At 41.4% G+C, this 18870-nt stretch overlaps 1 protein-coding gene across 4 annotated transcripts in view; it reads left to right on the forward strand.

Moving 5' to 3' along the window:
* The first annotated feature begins 1985 nt into the window (after positions 1-1985).
* The window catches only part of Ap3b1 (adaptor related protein complex 3 subunit beta 1), a 242170-nt gene continuing 225285 nt past the window's right edge, over positions 1986-18870 (forward strand). For 2 of the 4 annotated variants that reach the window (XM_045133439.1, XR_006633428.1), the window contains exon 1: positions 1986-2150. In XM_045133439.1, coding sequence (XP_044989374.1) covers positions 2023-2150 — 128 coding nt within the window. In that variant the 5' untranslated portion in view covers positions 1986-2022. The remainder of the gene's footprint in view (positions 2151-18870) is intronic. The other 2 variants (XM_004651665.3, XM_045133440.1) reach the window with 1 other exon arrangement.

The raw sequence follows: 18870 nt of genomic DNA on the forward strand, positions 1-18870 counted from the left end.
TGTAGGTCAAAATTTAAAACAGTTAAACTCACTTCAATTAAAAGTAACATACTGGGCTGGAGAGATGGCTGAGCGGTTAAGGCACATGCTTGTGAAGCCTAAGGACCCAGGTTCGATTCTCCAGGTCCCACGTAAGAAAGATGCACATTGCAGCGCATGCATCTTAAGTTTGTTTGCAGTGGCTAGAGGCCCTGGCATGCTCATTCTCTTTCTCTCTCTCACTTTCTCTCCCTCTCTCTGACTCTAATAAATAAAAATAAATCTTTAAAACAAAAAGTAACATACTGGAGTATCACCTTTTTCCAAGCACATGGCACATAGCTCTAAGGCTAAGGGCAGGAGGATCATGAGTTTGAGGACAGCTATGGTTAGTGAAACTCTATCTCAAAAAATAAACCAAACCGGGGTGGGAGAGATGGCTTAGCGGTTAAACGCTTGCCTGTGAAGCCTAAGGACCCCGCTTCGAGGCTTGATTCCCCAGGACCCACGTTAGCTTCGCCCCTACGAGGGGGCACACGCATCTGGAGTTCGTTTGTAGTGGCTGGAGGCCCTGGTGTGCCCATTCTATTTCTCTGTATCTGCCTCTTTCTCTGTCTGTTGCTGTCAAATAAACAAATAAATAAATAAATCATACTAAAAAATAAAACAAACCAAAACAGCAGCAAGAGAATAAACCTTTCTCACAAAAAATTAACTACTCAAGGTAAATTGGATTCTTATGTTCACATGTAATTCTTATAAAAAATGCACGTAGAACAATATGCACATAGATACTCAGATTCATTCTTTATGATCATTAATATAAAAATGAATTAATACATACCAACTACTTAGAACAGTGCCTGGTACAAGTTAAGCATTGTATGTGATACATAGTTCTCCATTACCATCATCAATATGCCATAGGTGAAATTCTTTAAATGATTATTAGCAAACAACCCATTTTAGGTGCTCTGTCCTTGTTATCTCTGGACAGGTAGATTAAAAGGTGAAAGCTGGGCGTGGTGGCACACGCCTTTAATCCCAGCACTCGGAGGCAGAAGTACGACTACCGTGAGTTCGAGGCCACCTGACACTACATAGTGAATTCCAGGTCAGCTTGAGTTAGAGTGAGACCCTACTCAGGAAAAAAAAAAAAAAGTGAATTAACCCGCTAGACGATGAAGCCTGGAAGCCGCTCCCTCCTCCCCGCTGGAGCAGGGCGGACCGACGTGTTTGCCCAGTGAAGTACAGCCTTCTGTACACTTGGATCCAGGAACGCGCCCACAGCCCTTCTCCAGCTGGTGCGGGCCCAGCCTCGCCTTTCCTGGGGCTTCGGTAGCTGCGGGACTCTGGCTTTTCACGCCCGCCTAGGTGGCAGGTGCTGGGAAGGCGGAGGGAAGGTGCCAACACCCTAGGTGCCCGGCTGGCGGGTGTTCTGGGTCCAGACAGCCACGCTGGCTGCGCGGAGTTACAAGCTACGGGACCGCCCCGGGACGGGAGAAGGAGGGGCCCAGGGCGGAGGGGATGGACGCCCGCGCGGCTGGCAGGGGTCGGTCTAGGACAGCCAGCCCCGGGCTCCATGTGGGCACGCGGGTACCAGCGCTGCGGGACCCACGCTTGTACTGGGGTGTCGCTTCTCGGTGGGCCCAGCGGGCCCCCATCGGGAGCAGGGTCGTCCCAAGTCTCGCACGGGGGTCCGTGGGAGGGGCGATCGAGGTGCGTGCCGGAGAGCTGGGGCGCAGCCGGGCTCCGCGCAGACTCTGAGCTCGCCAGGCAAGTCCAGCGGGTTTACAGGACCGCCGCCGACCTTTCTTCCACCCGGGCTCTAGCTGGCGGCTCCCTCGAACTCCCAGAGCCGGGGACCCCGCAGGGCGGAGCGGGCGGCCCGCGCCCCGACTGCGCACGCGCGGGGAGGCCCGCCGCCCGGCCGGGAGCGACGACGAGCCCGGAAGCGCGTGCGCGCCTCCGCCCGCGAGTTGATTTCCGCGTCGTCGGTACCGGATCCGCTCGGCCGGGAGCCCGCCGGGTCCGCCGTCCGCGATGACCAGCAACAGCCTCGCCTACAGTGAGCAGCCGGGAGGAGGGGAGGCGGCGGAGCTGGGGCAGGAGGCGATCCCCGCCCCCGCCCCCGCCGGCGCCTTCGGCCTCTTCGGCAGCGACGTGAAGAAGTGAGCGGAGGGCTGGGTCGGTGCGGGCCGAGGACCCGGCGCGGCGGGTGGCCGGGCGGGGGGTGGAGGTGCGCGGGCCGCCCCGGAGCGTCTCACTCTTGGGGGGCAGGACGCGTGGCCCGACGAGCTTCCGTCCACTTCCCGAGCCGCGGGCCGGGCCGGGCCGGGCCGGAGCCGGGCTGGACCTGAGTGCGGACTTGGGTTCTTGCGGGTGCGCCGCCAGGGTCCGACCCCGGGAGGGCGTTGGAGGGCTTGAGTGTGGGCGAGTGGCTTCTGGGAGCTTGGAATGTACGAGAAAAGAGGTGGCGGTAGGCACTCTGAATGGACGAACTTGGTTTCTGCTACAGCGGCCTGCAGTTCTTTCACAGTGTCTTTTGTACTTAAGACCAAGGAGATGGGGGTGGGAAATACCAATAGAATAGGATATTTGAAAAGGCGAACAAATCCTATACTTTTTACAAAGCAATACTATGAATTTAAAATTTAAAAATGGACACTAGGGCTGCAGAGATGGCTTAGCAGTTAAGCCTGTGGAGCCTAGCGACCTGAGTTCGCTTCCCCAGAACCCCCTTAAGGCCAGATGAACAGAGTAGCGCATGGAAACCCTGGTGCGCCCATTCTCTCTGTTTCTCTGCTATCTCTTTTTCTTCTTGAAAGTAAACAAAGAAATAAAAATAAAAATGGACACTAACCAGTGTGCATTTAGTTTTGTCAAAAGTTAGTCAGGGGCTGGAGAAATGGCTTTGTGTTTAAGGTGCTTGCTGGCAAACCCGAAGGACGACTCACCAGGACCCACGTAAAGCACAAGGTGGTACATGTGACTGGAGTTCTTTGCAGTGGCTAGAGGCACATTCTTTCGCATAAATGAATGAATAAGTCAGTAAAATATTTTAAAATTTAAAAAAGTTAGTGAGGCTTCGTTTTAAGTACCACATAGAATTTAAAATCATTACGGAGCTGTGCGTGGTGGCGCACCCCAGCACTGGGGAGGCAGAGGTAGGAGGTTCTCTGAGTTAAAGGCCATCCTGAACTACATAGTGGATTCCTTATCTAGCCTGGGCTACAGTGAGACCCTACCTTGAAAAACCAAAAAAATGGAATGGGGTGGATATAAATTCACAGAATCCTGGTAGCTTTGTTACGTTTTCTTCTTTCTCTCTCTCTTTTGAGGTTGGGTCTCCCTTTCACTCAGGCTAGTCTCAGGCTGGTCTTGAACTCACAGTGATCCTCCTAACTGCCTCCCAAGTGCTAGGATTAAAGGCATGTGCCACCACGCCCTGCTTCATTTTTAATCTTAGTATTTCCTCCACAATACGGTAATATAAAAGACCATCACTAGATTCTTGCTAAATCAAGGTAAAGTAGTAGGGCTGATAGTTTTGTAGGAGAGTATAATTTAAATTTAAATTTTGGACTTGAGAGCTGGAGAGATGGTTTAGTAGTTAAGGAACTTGCCTGCGAAGCTATAGGACCCAGGATCAATTCCCCAGTACCCACAAAAGCCAGATGCACAAGGTGGTGCATGCATCTGGTTTTTGGTTGCAGTTGCTAGAGGTCCTGGCCCACCCATTCTCTCTTTATCTGCCTCCCTCTCTCTTTCTCTCATAAAGAATTAAAAAAAAAAAAAAGCTTTGGATTTGAGACAGTATTTTGGTCTGTAACTCAGGCTGATCTTGAACTTGCTGTCCTGCTTCTGCCCTTGAAAGTGCTGGGATTACAGACATATACCACCACACCCAGCTTTTAATTTAAACTTGAATAACATTCAGTAGTTTAGAAAGTTGAAACTGGGATTGAATTTGGACTGTATTAAAACTAACATCTGGTGTAAAATAATCCTTGTTTTCATTATTTCCAGGGTAGATAGACCGGTTCAAAGGATAACTGATCTCATTTATCATTCTGTGCACTTAGGTGATTACTGATCTAACAACTTAATGTATCTCCACATTTCTGCTAGCAAAATGTTTCCATTGTTGAATCAGCCTGTCACTGGCCTCTCATTTGCATACAGTCTGCTTTCTGAGGTAGGGCCTTACTCCATCTAGCCCAGGTTGACCTGAAACTCACTCTAGTTCCAAGGTAGCTTTGAACTCACAGCAATCTTCAAGTGCTAGGATTAAACAGGTGTGCCTCCATGCCTGGCCTAATTTATTTTTTAAATCGAACATCTAGAATGCTTTCCTAGCTTGTGTCAGACTTGCAAAGAATTTGCAAAGAGTGTATGGTTTGACTAGTGTGAAAGTAGGATTTGAAATTAAAATGCTAACATTTATTGAGTGCTTGTGGATTTGTACACATCACTGTACATCATTACATTCAGGTGTGTGTGAGTGTGTGCATGTGTGCGCTGGGGATCAAATTCAGGCCTTGTCTGGGTAAACATTCTGCCACCGAACTGCAGTCCCAGTCCTTAGTCTTCCTTACACTTTCTGGGCTGTTATCAGATGAGTCTCTGATTCTACTTTACAGGTGAGGAAATTGGAGTAATGTAGTTAATTTGCCCAAGATCACAAAACTCTCTGAACTTGAAGCCATACATTTTAATTTCAGTCCATTTTCTCAAGTGCTTGGATATGCTATTACTTGAAGTTTATAGTGCTTTTATTATGGAGTAATTATACATAACTCACTAAATAAAGGTTATATTCCATATAACTCACTAAAACTAAAAGTTTGAATAGTAGCTGTAGACAGTGTATGACCTTGAAGCTTCCAGGCATCAGAAACATTCTGGCTAATGGAGTAGTAGGGAAACAAGGAAACTAATGTTTAGGAAGTGGTTGCTTAATCTCTTGAGCCTACACCCCCTCCTTTAGGAGACTAATATTACTTGACTTTCTAAAAATCTAACAATCAAATGACAAAATTTATGTAACAAACTTTCCCTCTTTGCTATAATTTTTCTCAAGACAGGATGTCTCTGTAGCCAGGCTGGCTTCAGATTTGTGATCCTGCCTTAGCACCTGAGTGCTAGGGTTACAGGCATGTACCAACATATTCTTTGTTCTAATTAAAAATTTTTTTTTTTTTTTTTGGTTTTTCGAGTTAGGGTCTCACTCTGGCTCAGGCTGACCTGGAATTCACTATGTAGTCTCAGGGTGGCCTCGAACTCTCGGCGATCCTCCTACCTCTGCCTCCCGAGTGCTGGGATTAAAGGCGTGCGCTACCACGCCCGGCTAAAAAAATTTTTTTTAATGTGCTGGAGATTGAATTTAGATCTTGCTCGTGCTATGTAAGCATTCCACCACTTAGCTAATACTATAGCCTTTTTGCTCTATATTTTAATAGATTACTTTGAAATAGCTTCAAGTTTTTTAAAACTTTATAAAAGTTTTTCTTTCATAACAATACTATGCAGAGCTACCCTTGATGTAGAATCACCCATTTAAAAAAAATTGCTTCCTCTCTCCTCCTTCCTCTCCTTTACCTCTCTTCCTCTCCCCTTTCCTATCTTTTCTCACCACATACATCCAAGTACGTATATATATTCTTGTTATTTTCATCTGAACCCTTAGGTATTAACTATAAATCATGCCCCTTTGCCTTTTTTTTTTTTTTAAGTAGGGTCTCACTCTGGCCCAGGCTGACCTGGAATTAACTGTAGTCTCAGGGTGGCCTTGAACTCACGGCTATTCTTCTACTTCTGCCTCCCTAGTGCTGGGATTAAAGGCATGCACCAGCACGCCTGGCTTGTATTTTTTTAATATTTATGTTTATTTATTTGAAAGGGAGAAAGAGGCAGATAGAGGATAATAGAGAATGGGCACTCCAGGGCCTCCGGCTACTGCACATGAACTCCAGATGCATGTGCCACCTTGTGCACCTGGCTTATGTGGGTCCTGAGGAATTGAACCTGGGTCCTTTGGATTTGCAGGCAAGTGCCTTAACCACTAAGCTGTCTGTTGTAGTCAGGTTCACATTGTTGGCAGAAAACACCTGACCAAGAGTAGCTTGTATGAGAAAAGGGTTTGGTTTACAAACTTGAGGGGAAGCTCCATGATGACAGGGGAATATGATAGCATGAGCAGAGGGTGGACATCACCTCCTGGGCAACATCAGATGGATGGCAGCAACAGGAGAGTGTGCTTAATACTGGTAAGGGGAAACTGGCAGTAATACCCATAAGCCTACTCCCAACAATACACTGCATCCAGGAGATGTTAATTCCCAAATCTCCATCAGCTGGGAATTTAGCATTAAAACACCTAAGTATGGACTGAGGGGATTGCTTAATGGTTAAGGCATTTGTCTGCAAAGCCAAAGGACCCAGGTTTGATTTCCCAGGACCCACGTTAGCCAGATGCACAAGGGGACGCATGCCTCTGGAATTCATTTGCAGTGACTGGAGGCCCTGGCATACCCATTTATTCTCTCTCTCTACCCCTCTTTCTCTGTAAAATAAGTAGAATAACATCTTAAGAAAAACCTAAGTTTATGCAAATAAAATGTTAAAAAACTCATAAGTTTATGTAAATAAGTTATTTAAAAAAGCACCTAAGTTTATGTGGACACCTGAATCAAGCCACCACATTCCACCCCTGGCCCCATAAGCTGATAAGCATCCATGATGTAAAATGCAGTGCATTCATCCACCTTTTAAAAAGTCCCCATAGTTTTTATCAATCCTAATGATGTTCAAACATTACCATAGTCCAGATCTTTTAACTGAGCTGTAATACCAAAAAATCCTCCCAAACCCATATGGCACATAAACATTCACACTGCAAAAGATAGCATTGGGCATAGCAAAGAAGTATTCAACTAATACAAGATTTAAACAGGGCAAACATCAAACTCTAGCTTCAAGTCCAACAACTCTAGCCAGTGACAAGTCTCCTAAGTTTGATAATTCTAACCAGCAATAAGTCTTTGGAGTTCCAATCGCACCCCTCCAGCTAGGCTACTTACAGTCCTGGAAACCTTCATGGGGCTGGCAGCTCTCTGTAGCAGCTGTCTCGTGGTACTGGCATCTCCACTGCAAGCCATGGTCCATCCTCAGGGCTCCAAAGAGTCTCCATGTGGGCATCCAGCAAGCCTGATTCACACTGCTCATGGCCTTTTTTAAAACACAAGAAGTGCTGCAAATTCAATGATCCTCTCTTTCTTGCATTTCTCATACTCCATAATACCAGGTGGGGTGCCAATTTGTTAATCCAGAGAGGGGATAAAGGAGACTTTGAAGAACAGGACACTCCTTTAGCATCCAGGCCCCTTCAAAAGACTGCATTTTTTCTGTTGTCCTGATAAAGGTCAGCTGGCCTAATCTCAGTGTTTGTAATCTCTCATACAATTTCTGCTGAACAGGCAGCAGTTTTGGATCAAAGATTTCATTTTTTTTCTGTGCCATGTCCCTCTGCTCACAGCAGTCCATTTCTATGCAGTGCAACCCTGCACAAGTTCTCAGGACATGGCCATAACAGCAAGCCTCTCACACAAACTGCTTCTAGTCCAGTCCAGGCAAAGATCTTTCTCACCTTCACAAGCCAAACCCCACAGTCCATAGTTCTTACTGCATTCAGGTCTTTCAATTTTGACCAAAACAGTCCATCAAGCTGTGCTGTATAGCACTCAGTATAAGGCATCTCTTAGGTCAAGGTTTCAAATCCTTCCACATTCCTCTTGAAAATCAGCTTCAAAAGGCAAAAGCCACCCAGGTGTCTAGCATCAATGGCACTACTCAGTACTAACTTTACTATTGCAGTCAGGTTTGCATTGTTGGAAGAAAACACCTGACCAAGAGTAGCTTCTGTGGAAAAAAAAAGGGTTTATTTTGACTTACAGACCTGAGGGGAAGCTCCATGATGGCAGGGGAAAATGATGGCATGAGCAGAGGGTAGACATTACCTCCTGGGCAAGGATGACAGTAACAGGAGAGTGTGCCAAACACTGGCTAGGGGAAACTGACTGTAACACCCATAAGCCTGCCACCAATGGCTCCAGGAGGTGTTAATTCCCAAATGTCCATTAGGTGGGAAGTTAGCGTTCAGAACACCTGAGTTTATGGGGGACACCTGAATCAAACCACCACACACCATTTCCAGTCCCTTAGTGTTTTTTTTTTTTTTTTCCAAGGTAGGGTCTTACTCTAGCTCAGGCTGGCCTGGAATTCACAATGTAGTTTCAGGGTGGCCTTGAACTCATGGTGATCCTCCTACCTCTGCCTCCCGAGTGTTGGGATTAAAGGCATGTGCTATCATGCCTGGTTTAGTGTGTATTTTTTAATGAATAAAAATATTCACTGTTGATATGAGCAAGAAGTTTAACAGTGGTACAACATTTTACACACACGCTCAGTGGGTGCCAGGGCAAAGGAACTCCATACTCATCTTAACAGTTAGCATCTGGCTTTCTGTGCATATTGGGGAATTGAAACTTGGCCGGAGGCTTTGAAAGCAAGTATCTTTAACCATTAAATCTTCCTAGTCCATGTAATACTTCTTTCCTTTTTAAACACTTGTTCCAGTGGAGAGTTAAAGTTTTTCTTTAGGGGCTGGATAGATGGCTTAGCACTTGCCTGTGAAGCTTAAGGACCCCGATTCGAGGCTTGATTCCCCAGGACCCATGTAAGCCACATGCACAAGGTGGTGCATGCGTCTGGAGTTTGTTTGCAGTGGCTGGAGGCCCTGAGATGCCCATTCTCTCTCGATCTCCCTCTTTCTCTCTCTGTCACTTTCAAATAAATAAATAAAAATAAAAATTTAAAAAAAATTTTTCTTTAGAGATTACTTTAGAGATCCCCATTACTACAAGATTCAGTCTAGTGTCATATAGTGTTGAATTTTGTGATCACAGTTCTTTAATCATTCTTAATCTGGAATATTAGCCTTCCTTTTTTTTAAAAAAATTATTTATTTATTTGCTCATTCTATTTAGCTGTTTGAAATTCATGTTTAGATCTGGTCCATGCATTTGCTTGTTATATGTCTAAGTTGGAGACTACTTAAAAAATGCTTTTATTTATTTGTGGGGGGGTGTTGGAGAGAACAGGTGCACTAGAGCCTCTTGCTACTACACATTAACTCCATTGCACATATACTATTTTGTGTGTCTGGCTTTATGTGGGTATTAGGGAATCAAACCCATGACTTTAGGCTTTACAAGCAAGTACTTGTAATCATTGGTCCATCTTTCTAGCCCCTGGAATCTACTTTTTTTTTTTCAAGGTAAGGTCTCACTCTAGGCCAGACTGACCTGGAATTCACTATGTAGTCTTAAACTCACGGCGATCCTCCTACCTCTGCCTCCGGTGTTCTGGGGTTAAAGGCATATGCCACCATGCCTGGCTTGGAGTGTACTTTAAAAATATTTTTCATTATTTATTTATTTATTCATTTGTATGACAGAGAAAGAGGGAGGGAGGGAGGGGGGGGAGGGGGAGAGGGGGGAGAGAGAAAATGAATGAATGGGCACACCAGGGCCTTCAGCCACTGCAAACGACCTCTAGATGTGTTTTATTTATTTATATATGTATTTTATTTATTTACTTTTTTGGATTTTATCAAGGTATGGTCTCACTTTAGTCCAGGCTGACCTGGAATTCACTGTGTAGTCTCTGTGGCCTTGAACTCATGGCGATCCTTCTACCTGTGCCTCCTAAGTGCTGGGGTTAAAGGCATGTGCCACCACTCCCAGCAAAATTTTATTTAAAATTAAAATTTATTTTAATTTTTATAATTTAATTTTTGAGCTGTATTTCAAACTGAATAAGATTTCTCTAAGTGAATAGAAGTTTGATGAGACATGCCTATATGCTAACTCCTATTTTATAAACTGTTTCTTTATATTTTGTTTCTCTTCATTCTTAGAGAAGAGTCAATTATGGTTTTACATTTTGTTTTAATAAATGTTCAACTGAAAACTAGCATTTGTCCCTTTTGTAGGATACTTTAGTATTACTGAAGTTTCTGGAAACCTGAAATAATTAAATATTGTGTCACAATTAAATTACCAGATGCAAGGTATTGTTTAAAAATACTTAAGATTTTGAGCATCATTACCAGAACTGAATGATTAAAAGAAAAGAAAAAAAGAAAGCAGACAGATGGTTCATTGATATATTCTTTTTACTTCACAGAAGTTGCACTCATAGAATGACAAATATATTATAGTGAAATAATATGACAGCAGTGTACTTGGGTATATAAATGAGCTGCTGACAAAAACAAATTGCCTGCAGTCCACATTCAACATTTAAAGTGAAGAGCCCAAAGTAGAATAATCAGGAAGGAAATGATTTCCTGTATTTCATGTTATGAATAGTGCTACTTATGTATTTGGGGAAGACTTATTTAGCATATCAGCTGCAAAGAGTTCATAGAGCTGCAAAGCGAGCAGTTTGTAGCAGTGTCTGCTCATTGATGGGTGATTGTTTGTGTTGCTGATAGGAACTGATGCCCTAGTTAGAAGGCCAGTACCTATAATCCTTCAGCTGACTGGATTGTCATGGCAGTCGAACAGAAATGAGGCTGATTCTAAAATCATGGGTTGGCTGCATGGTCCATCTTTACTCTTTTTTTCTTTTTAGATTTGTGTGTGTGTGGGGAGGGGCTGGGGAGATGGCTTAGTGGTTAAGGCGCTTACCTGCAATGCCTAACAACCCGGTTTGATTTTTAAAATACATTTACAAATATATACTTTATTTATACATTTATATGCTAAATAGTCTGGTGTTTCAATCAATTATGAACCTAATATCCCATAATCTCTTAGTGGCCATGTAAGAGTATGTCAGTTTATGATGTCATAGCTGTCTTAATTTATGTAAGTACACTCTGTGATGTTCATTAAATAGTCACCCTTTCCCTCCTGCTCATGATGGACTTGTGTTCTGAGAAATGTGCCATTTTGGTGATAATTGATTGAACCATCACACTATGTAGCATGTGGATATATAAATATATATTTGTAATTGTTTTAAAAATATTTTATTTATTTATTTACTTATTTAGAGAGAGAGAGAAGAGGCAGATACAGAGAATGGGCACACTAGGGCCTACAGCCTGTGTTCTTGGCTTAGAGGATGGGAACCAGCATTGTAATTGCTATAATTAAGGCAATACCTTATGTAGTACTTTTATTTTCAGTTGCAAAGCCTTCTATATTCCTCATGAATTCCTAAGTCTGCACAGACTTTCTTCTGTCTTCTGTCTTGCTTACTAGACATTGTTGGGATAATCAAGTCTGTTCAGATACATCATTGTTCTTTGACATGAACCTTTTTTCTTTCCTGAAACCTTACTCCCTGCACCTGTACCCTATAGTGTTAGGGGCTGAACCTAAGGCTTCATACAGGCTAAGCATGCACTCTGCCAATGACCTGTATGTATCCCTCTTTCAAGGTCTCCAGGCTTCACCTAATCCAGGCCTCGATTGTTTCATTTATTTGAACTAAAACTCTTTTCACTAGGACTGTGGATGGGCCAGCTACTTAGCCAGAGACCATTTCTGAATTTGGTTATTTTTAAATCACTCTAATTCTGAACATCTTTTGTTTTTGATTTTTTTATTATTGACAACTTCCATAATTATAAACAATAAAACATGATGATTCCCTCCCCCTCACTTTCTCCTTCACAACTCTGCTCTCCATCACCCCTCCCCCTATCAGTTTCAATATTGATGTCATCATCTTTTCTTCCTATTATAATGATCTTGTGTAGGTAGTGCCACACATTGTGAAGTCATAGATATCCAGGCCATTTTGTGTCTGCAAGAGTACATTGTAAGGGGCCCTACCCTTCTTTTGGCTCTTTCAGTCTTTCCACCACCTCTTTGGCAATGGACCCTGCACCTTGGAAGGTGTGATAGAGATGTTTCAGTGCTAAGCACTCCTCTGTTACTTAGCACTATGGTGCCTTCTGAGTCATCTCAAGGTCACTGCCATCTGAAAAGAGATGCTTCTTTAACCAAAAGTGAGAGTAGCATTAATATATGGGTATGAACATTAAGAAAAGTGCTTACTGGGAAAAGTTTGGTGAGCATAATATATGCATGTAGCCAGATACCAGGAGGTGTTACACCCCTAGGTCTCGCTCTAGCACAGGCTGACCTGGAATTCACTATGTAGTTTTAGGGTGACCTTGAGCTCATGGTGATCCACCTACTTCTGCTTCCTGAGTGCTGGGATTAAGGGTGTTTGTCACCACACCCAGCTCATTTTTTGACATATGAAGATGGTGATGGTAGGGCAATCTACTGTTACTAGCTGAAATTGTTGTTGAAATTTTACTAATTCTTGAAATCTAGAAGTCTGGCACAAGATTTGAATATTTGAACTTACTGTGTTTAGGACAGTAAGAATTTTAAGGATACTTTAATGTACTTTAATAAGATCAACACAGGCAATTCATCTTTAATATTATATGTTATAGAAATTCTCAGCCCAAGCCTTTTTTTATTGCATGTATGTGTGGGCTACATGAGTGTGTCTGTGTTTGTATGTGTGTTCATGTTTGTATTTACATGTGGAGGTCAGAGATTGGTGTTGGATGTCTCTTATTTGAGTGAAATCTGTTCTTTTTAATTTTTTTTTTGAAGCTGGATCTCACTTTAGCCCAGGCTGACCTAGATCTCACTTTGTATCCCAAGCTGGCCTTGAATTCATGGTGATCCTCTTACCTCAGTCTTCCAAAAATATCTTTTAGAGAATAGGGTCTATCACTAAACACAGACCTCACAGATTGGGATGGAAAAGCTATCCAGCCAGCCCTGGAGGATCCTCCCATCTGCCTCCCCAGTGCTGGTGGCATTTTATATGGGTGCTGGGCCCTGAACTCAGAAAACTCATGTTTGTATAGCAAATGCTCCACTCACTGAGACATCTCTCCAGCCCCTCCTGGATTAAATATTTTATTTTTTATTTTTATTTTTAAAAAAAAAATTTATTAACATTTTCTAAATATTTTATTTTTATTTATTTATTTGACAGAGAAAGAGAGGGAGAAAGAGAGAGAGTGAATGGCATACCAGGGCCTCCAGCCACTGCAGACAAACTCTAGACACGTGTGCTCCCTTGTGCATCTGGCTAACATGGGTCCTGGGGAATTGAACCTGGGTGGCTGTTGCAGTCCGGTTCGCATTGCTGTTAGAAATCACTCAACCAAGAGCAGCTTCTGGGAAAAAGAGATTTATTTTGGCTTACAGGCTTGAGGGGAAGCCCCACGATGGCAGGGGAAAATGATGGCATGAGCAGAGGGTGGACATCATCCCCTGGCCAACATAAGGTGGACCACAGCAACAGGAGGGTGTGCCAAACACTGGCATGGGGAAACTGACTATAAAGCCCATAAGCCCGCCCCCAACAATACACTCCCTCCAGGAGGCATTAATTCCCAAATATCCATCAGCTGGGAGCCTAGCATTCAGAACACTTAAGTTTATGGGGGACACCTGAATCAAACCACTACAGTGGCTTTGCAGGCAAACACTTTAACTGCTAAGCCATCCCTCTAGCCCTCTTCCTGGACATGTTTAAAAAGAGAATATATAGTTAAATATATAAAAGTCAGAGATAATTTTTGTATATGCACACATACACACACAATACCATATATATCTTGTTTAACAAATAATTTTGGGTGATAGTGACCATAATACTAATTGCTTTTTTTCTTAGTATTCTTAGTATTTTAAAACCTGCATTTATGTATTGAAAATTGTAAAAAAGTTTTGCTAAGATTTGGTCACTAGTAAGTTTTATCTTAAAAATTTAAAACGTAAAGCAACTTGTGGAAACAATTAAATAAATTTTTTTTGAGGTAGGGTCTCACTCTAGCCCAGGCTAATCTGGAATTCACTATGTAGTCTCAGGGTGGCCTCGAACTCATGGCAATCCTCCAACCTCTGCCTCATAAGTGCTGGGATTAAAGGTGTGTGCCACCACACCCGGCTGGAAACAAATTTATTAACATTTTCCATGATTATAAAAAATATCCCATGGTAATACCCCCCCCCCCCACTTTCCCCTTTGAAATTCTATTCTCTATCATATTACCTCCCCATTTCAATCATTCTACTTACATATATACAATACCAACCTATTAAGTATCCTCCTCCCTTCCTTTCTCTTCCCTTTATATCTCCTTTTTAACTTACTGGCCTCTGCTACTAAGTATTTTCCTTCTCAGGCAGAAGCCCAATCATCTGTAGCTAGGAGCCACATATGAAGGAGAACATGTGGTGCTTGGCTTTCTGGGCCTGGGTTACCTCACTTAGTATAATCCTATCCAGATCCATCCATTTTTTCTGCAAATGTCATAACTTCATTTTTCTTTACCGCTGACTAGAACTCCATTGTATAAATGTGCCACATCTTCATTATCCACTGATCAGTTGAGGGACATCTAGGCTGATTCCATTTCCCAGCTATTGTAAATTGAGCAGCAGTAAACATGGTTGAGCACGTACTTTTAAGGAAATGAGATGAGTCCTTAGGATATATGCCTAGGAGTGCAATAGCTGGGTCATAGGGTAGATCAATCTTTAGCTGTTTTAGGAACCTCCACACTGATTTCCACAATGGCTGGACCAGATTGCTTTCCCACCAGCAGGGTAGAAGGGTTCCTCTTTTTCCACATTCCTGCCAATATTTATGATAATTTGTTTTCATGATGGTAGCCAATCTGACAGGAGTGAGATGGAATCTCAATCTGCATTTCTCTGATGACTAGTGACATAGAACATTTTTTAGATGCTTATATGCCATTCATATTTCTTCCTTTGCGAACTCTCTATTTAGCTCCATAGCCCATTTTTTGATTGTCTTATTTGATTCCTTATAATTTAACTTTTTGAGTTCTTTGTATATCCTAGATATTAATCCTCTATCAGATGTATAGCTGGCGAAGATTTTTTCCCATTCTGTAGGTTGCCTCTTTGCTTTATTCACTGTGTCCTTTGCAGTGCAAAATCTTTGTAATTTCATGAGGTCCCAGTGGTTAATCTGTGGTTTTATTGCCTGAGCAATTGAGGTTTTATTCAGAAAGTCTTTGACAAGACCAATATGTTGAAGGATTTCACCTACTTTTTCCTCTAGCAGTTTCAGAGTTTCAGGTCTAATGTTAAGGTCTTTAATCCATTTGGACTTAATTCTTATGCATGGAGAGAGAGAAGAATCTGTTTTCATCCTTCTACAGATATATATCCAGTTTTCCCAACACCATTTGCTGAGGAGGCTGTCTTTTCTCCAATGAGTATTTTTGGCATTTTTATCAAATATCAGGTGGCTATAGCTACCTTGACTTACATCTGGGTCCTCTATTCTGTTCCATTGATCTACATGTCTGTTTTTGTGCCAGTACCACACTGTTTTTGTTACTATGGCTCTGTAGTATAGGTTAAAATCAGGTATGGTGATACCACCAGCCTTATTTTTGTAGCTCAGTATTATTTTAGATATTCGAGGTTTTTTGTGATTCTAAATGAAGTTTTGGATTGTTTTTTCTATTTCCATGAAGAATGTCTTTGGAATTTTGATAGCGATTGCATTAAATGTATAGATTCCTTTTGGTAAGATTGCCATTTTCACAATATTGATTCTTCCAATCCAGGAACAAGGGATGTTTTTCTACTTTCTAGTGTCTTCTGCAATTTCTCACTTGAGAGTTTTAAAGTTCTCATTGTAGAGATTCTTTACTTCCTTGGTTAGGTTTATTCCAACGTACTTTTTTTGGGTGCAATTGTGAATGGGAGTGATTCTCTGATTTCATCCTCTTTGTGTTTGTTGTTAGCATATATGAAGGCTACTGATTTCTGTGTATTTATTTTGTATTTTGCTACATGGCTGTAGGTTTTAATCAGCTCTAACAGTTTGCTAGTAGAATCTGTAGGGTCCTTGATGTATAGAATCATGCCATCTGCAAATAATGATAACTTGATCTCTTCCTTTCCAATTTGTATCCTTTTTATGTGTGACTCTTGCCTTATTGCTGTGGCTAAGACTTCCAGAACTAGATTAAATAGAAGTGGGGACAGTGTACACCCTTGTCTTGTTCCTGATTTTAGTGGAAAAGCTTCCAGTTTTTCCCCATTTAGTAATATGTTGGCTGTAGGCTTGTCATAAATAGCTTTTATTTTATTGAGATATATTCCTTCTATTCCCAGTCTCTGTAAGACTTTTATCATGAAGGGATGTTGGATTTTGTTGAACACTTTCTCTGTGTCTAATGAGATGTTCATATGAGTTTTGTCCTTCAACCTATTTAAATAATGTATTACATTTATAGATTTGCATATATTTAACCATCCCTGCATCTCTGGTATAAAGCTTACTTGGTCAGGGTGACTGATCTTTCTGATATATTCTTGTATTCTGTTTGCCAATATTTGGTTGAGAATTTGTGCATCTATGTTCATGAGGGAGATTGGTCTGTACTTTTCTTTTTTTGTTCTACCTTTGCCTGGTTTTGGTATCAAGGCGATGCTGGCTTCATAGAAGGAATTTGGTAGAATTCCTTCTTTTTCTGTTTCCTGGGAAAGCTTAAGAAGCAATGGTGTTAGCTCTTCCTTGACGGTCTGGTAAAATTCAGCAGTGAATCCATCTGGGCCTGGGCTTTTTTTAGTTGGGAGATTATTGATAACTGTTTGGATCTCCATGCTTGTTATAGGTCTATTTAAGTGATTAACCTCATCTTGACTTAATTTAGGTAGGTCATATAAATCAAGGAAATCATCCATTCCTTTTATTTTCATACTTTGTGGAGTATATGCTTTTATAGTATGTCCCTATGATTTTTTGAATTTCTCTGAAATCTGTTGTGATGTTACCTTTTTTATCTATAATTTTATTAATTTGTGTCTCTTTTCTCTTTCTTTTGGTCAGAATTGCTAAAGAACCAACTCTTTGTTTCATTAATTGTTTGGATTGGTGTTTTTTTTTTGTTGTTTCTATTTCATTAGTTTCTGCTCTAATCTTTATTATTTCTTCCCATGTACTGATTTTTGGATTGCCTTGTTCTTATTTTTCCAAGGCTTTAAAGTGAAGCATTAGGTTGTTTACTTGCGACCTTTCTAATTTCTTAATATAGTCACTTAAGGCTATAAACTTACCTCTTAGGATTGCCTTCATTGTGTCCCAGAGAGTTTGATATGTTGTGTTCTCATTATCATTTGATTGTATATATTTTTTGATTTCCTTCTTGATTTCTTCATTGACCTATTCATCATTTAGTAGTGTATTGTTTAGTTTCCATGATTTTGTGTATGCTCTATAGCCTTTCTTGCTACTGATTTGTAGTTTAATTCCATTGTGGTCATATAGAATGCAAGGAATTATTTCAATTTTTCTGAATATTTAAGATTTGCTTTGTGTCCTAATATATGGTCTATTTTAGAGAATGTTCCATGTGCTGCTGAAAAGAATGTATATTCTGAAGCCTTTGGATGAAATGTCCTGAATATATCTGTTAGGTCCATTCTTTCAATGACCTCATTTAGTTCAGATGCCTGTCTTTTTTTTTTCCCATGATTACCTGTCAATTGATAGTGGGGTGTTAAAGTCACCCACCACCATTGTGTTTGGTGTTATCTGTGACCTTAGTTCTAATAGTGTTTGTTTGATGAATTTCGGAGCCCCCATGTTAGGTGCATATATGTTTAGGATTGTAATGTCCTCCTGTTAGAATGTGCCCTTAATCAATATAAAGTGACCTTCCTTATCTTTCTTGACTGACATTGGACTGAAGTCTACCTTGTCAGATATTAGAATAGCAACCCCTGCTTGTTTTCTAGGCCCATTTGCTTGAAACACCGTCTTCCAACCTTTCACCCTAAGATAATGTCTATCCTTTGTAGAAAGGTGAGCTTATTAGAGACAACAAATTGTGGGATCCTGCTTTTTAACCCAGTCTGCAAACCTATGTCTTTTGGTTGGGGCATTGAGGCCGTTGATATTAAGAGATATTATTGAAAGGTGTGTATTTATGTTTGACATTTTTATTTTTTATTTTATTTTTTTTGTTGTTCCGGGTCTACCTTTGCTCTCTTGTGTTAACTAGTATTTGAGTATTGCTTGTTTTTTTTTTTTTTTTTCCAGGTTCCTTATATGTGTGCTTTTCCTTCAGCATGGAGGATTCTTTCAAGCATTTTCTATAGAGCTGGTTTTGTCTTCAAGTACTCCTTTAGCCTGCTTTTGTCATGGAATGCCCTTATTTCTCCGTCTATTTGAATGGATAGCTTTGCAGGATAAAGTAAACTTGGTTGACAGGTGTTATCTTTCAAAACTTGGAATACATCACTCCAAGCCCTTCTGGCTTTTAAAGTTTGTGTTGAATAATCTGCTATAATCCTGATGGGCTTGCTTTTGTAGGTAACTTGATTTTTCTCTCTAACTGCTTTCAATATTTTTTCTTTGGTTTGTGTGTTTGGTAGTTTGATTATAATATGGCGAGGAGAGGTTCTTTCCAGGTTTTGTCTGGCTGGGGTTCTAAAGGCTTCCTGTATCTGCATTGGCACCTCTTTCCCAGTTTGGGGGAAGTTTTCTTCTATGATATTGTTGAAGATGCCTACTATGCCTTTGGAGTGGAATTCTTCTCCTTCTACTATGCTCTGAATTCTTATATTTGATCTTTTCATAGTGTCCCGAATATCTTGAATTTCCCACTCATACTTTTCTATAAGTTTGTCCTTCTCTTTGTTGGACTATATTAGATCTGCCACCTGGTCTTCTAGCTTAGATATTCTGTCCTCTCCTTCATCCTTTCTACTGGTGAGATTTTCTAGA

The sequence above is a fragment of the Jaculus jaculus genome, chromosome 14, assembly GCF_020740685.1.
Source record: "Jaculus jaculus isolate mJacJac1 chromosome 14, mJacJac1.mat.Y.cur, whole genome shotgun sequence".
In the NCBI taxonomy this organism is placed as follows: domain Eukaryota; kingdom Metazoa; phylum Chordata; class Mammalia; order Rodentia; family Dipodidae; genus Jaculus; species Jaculus jaculus.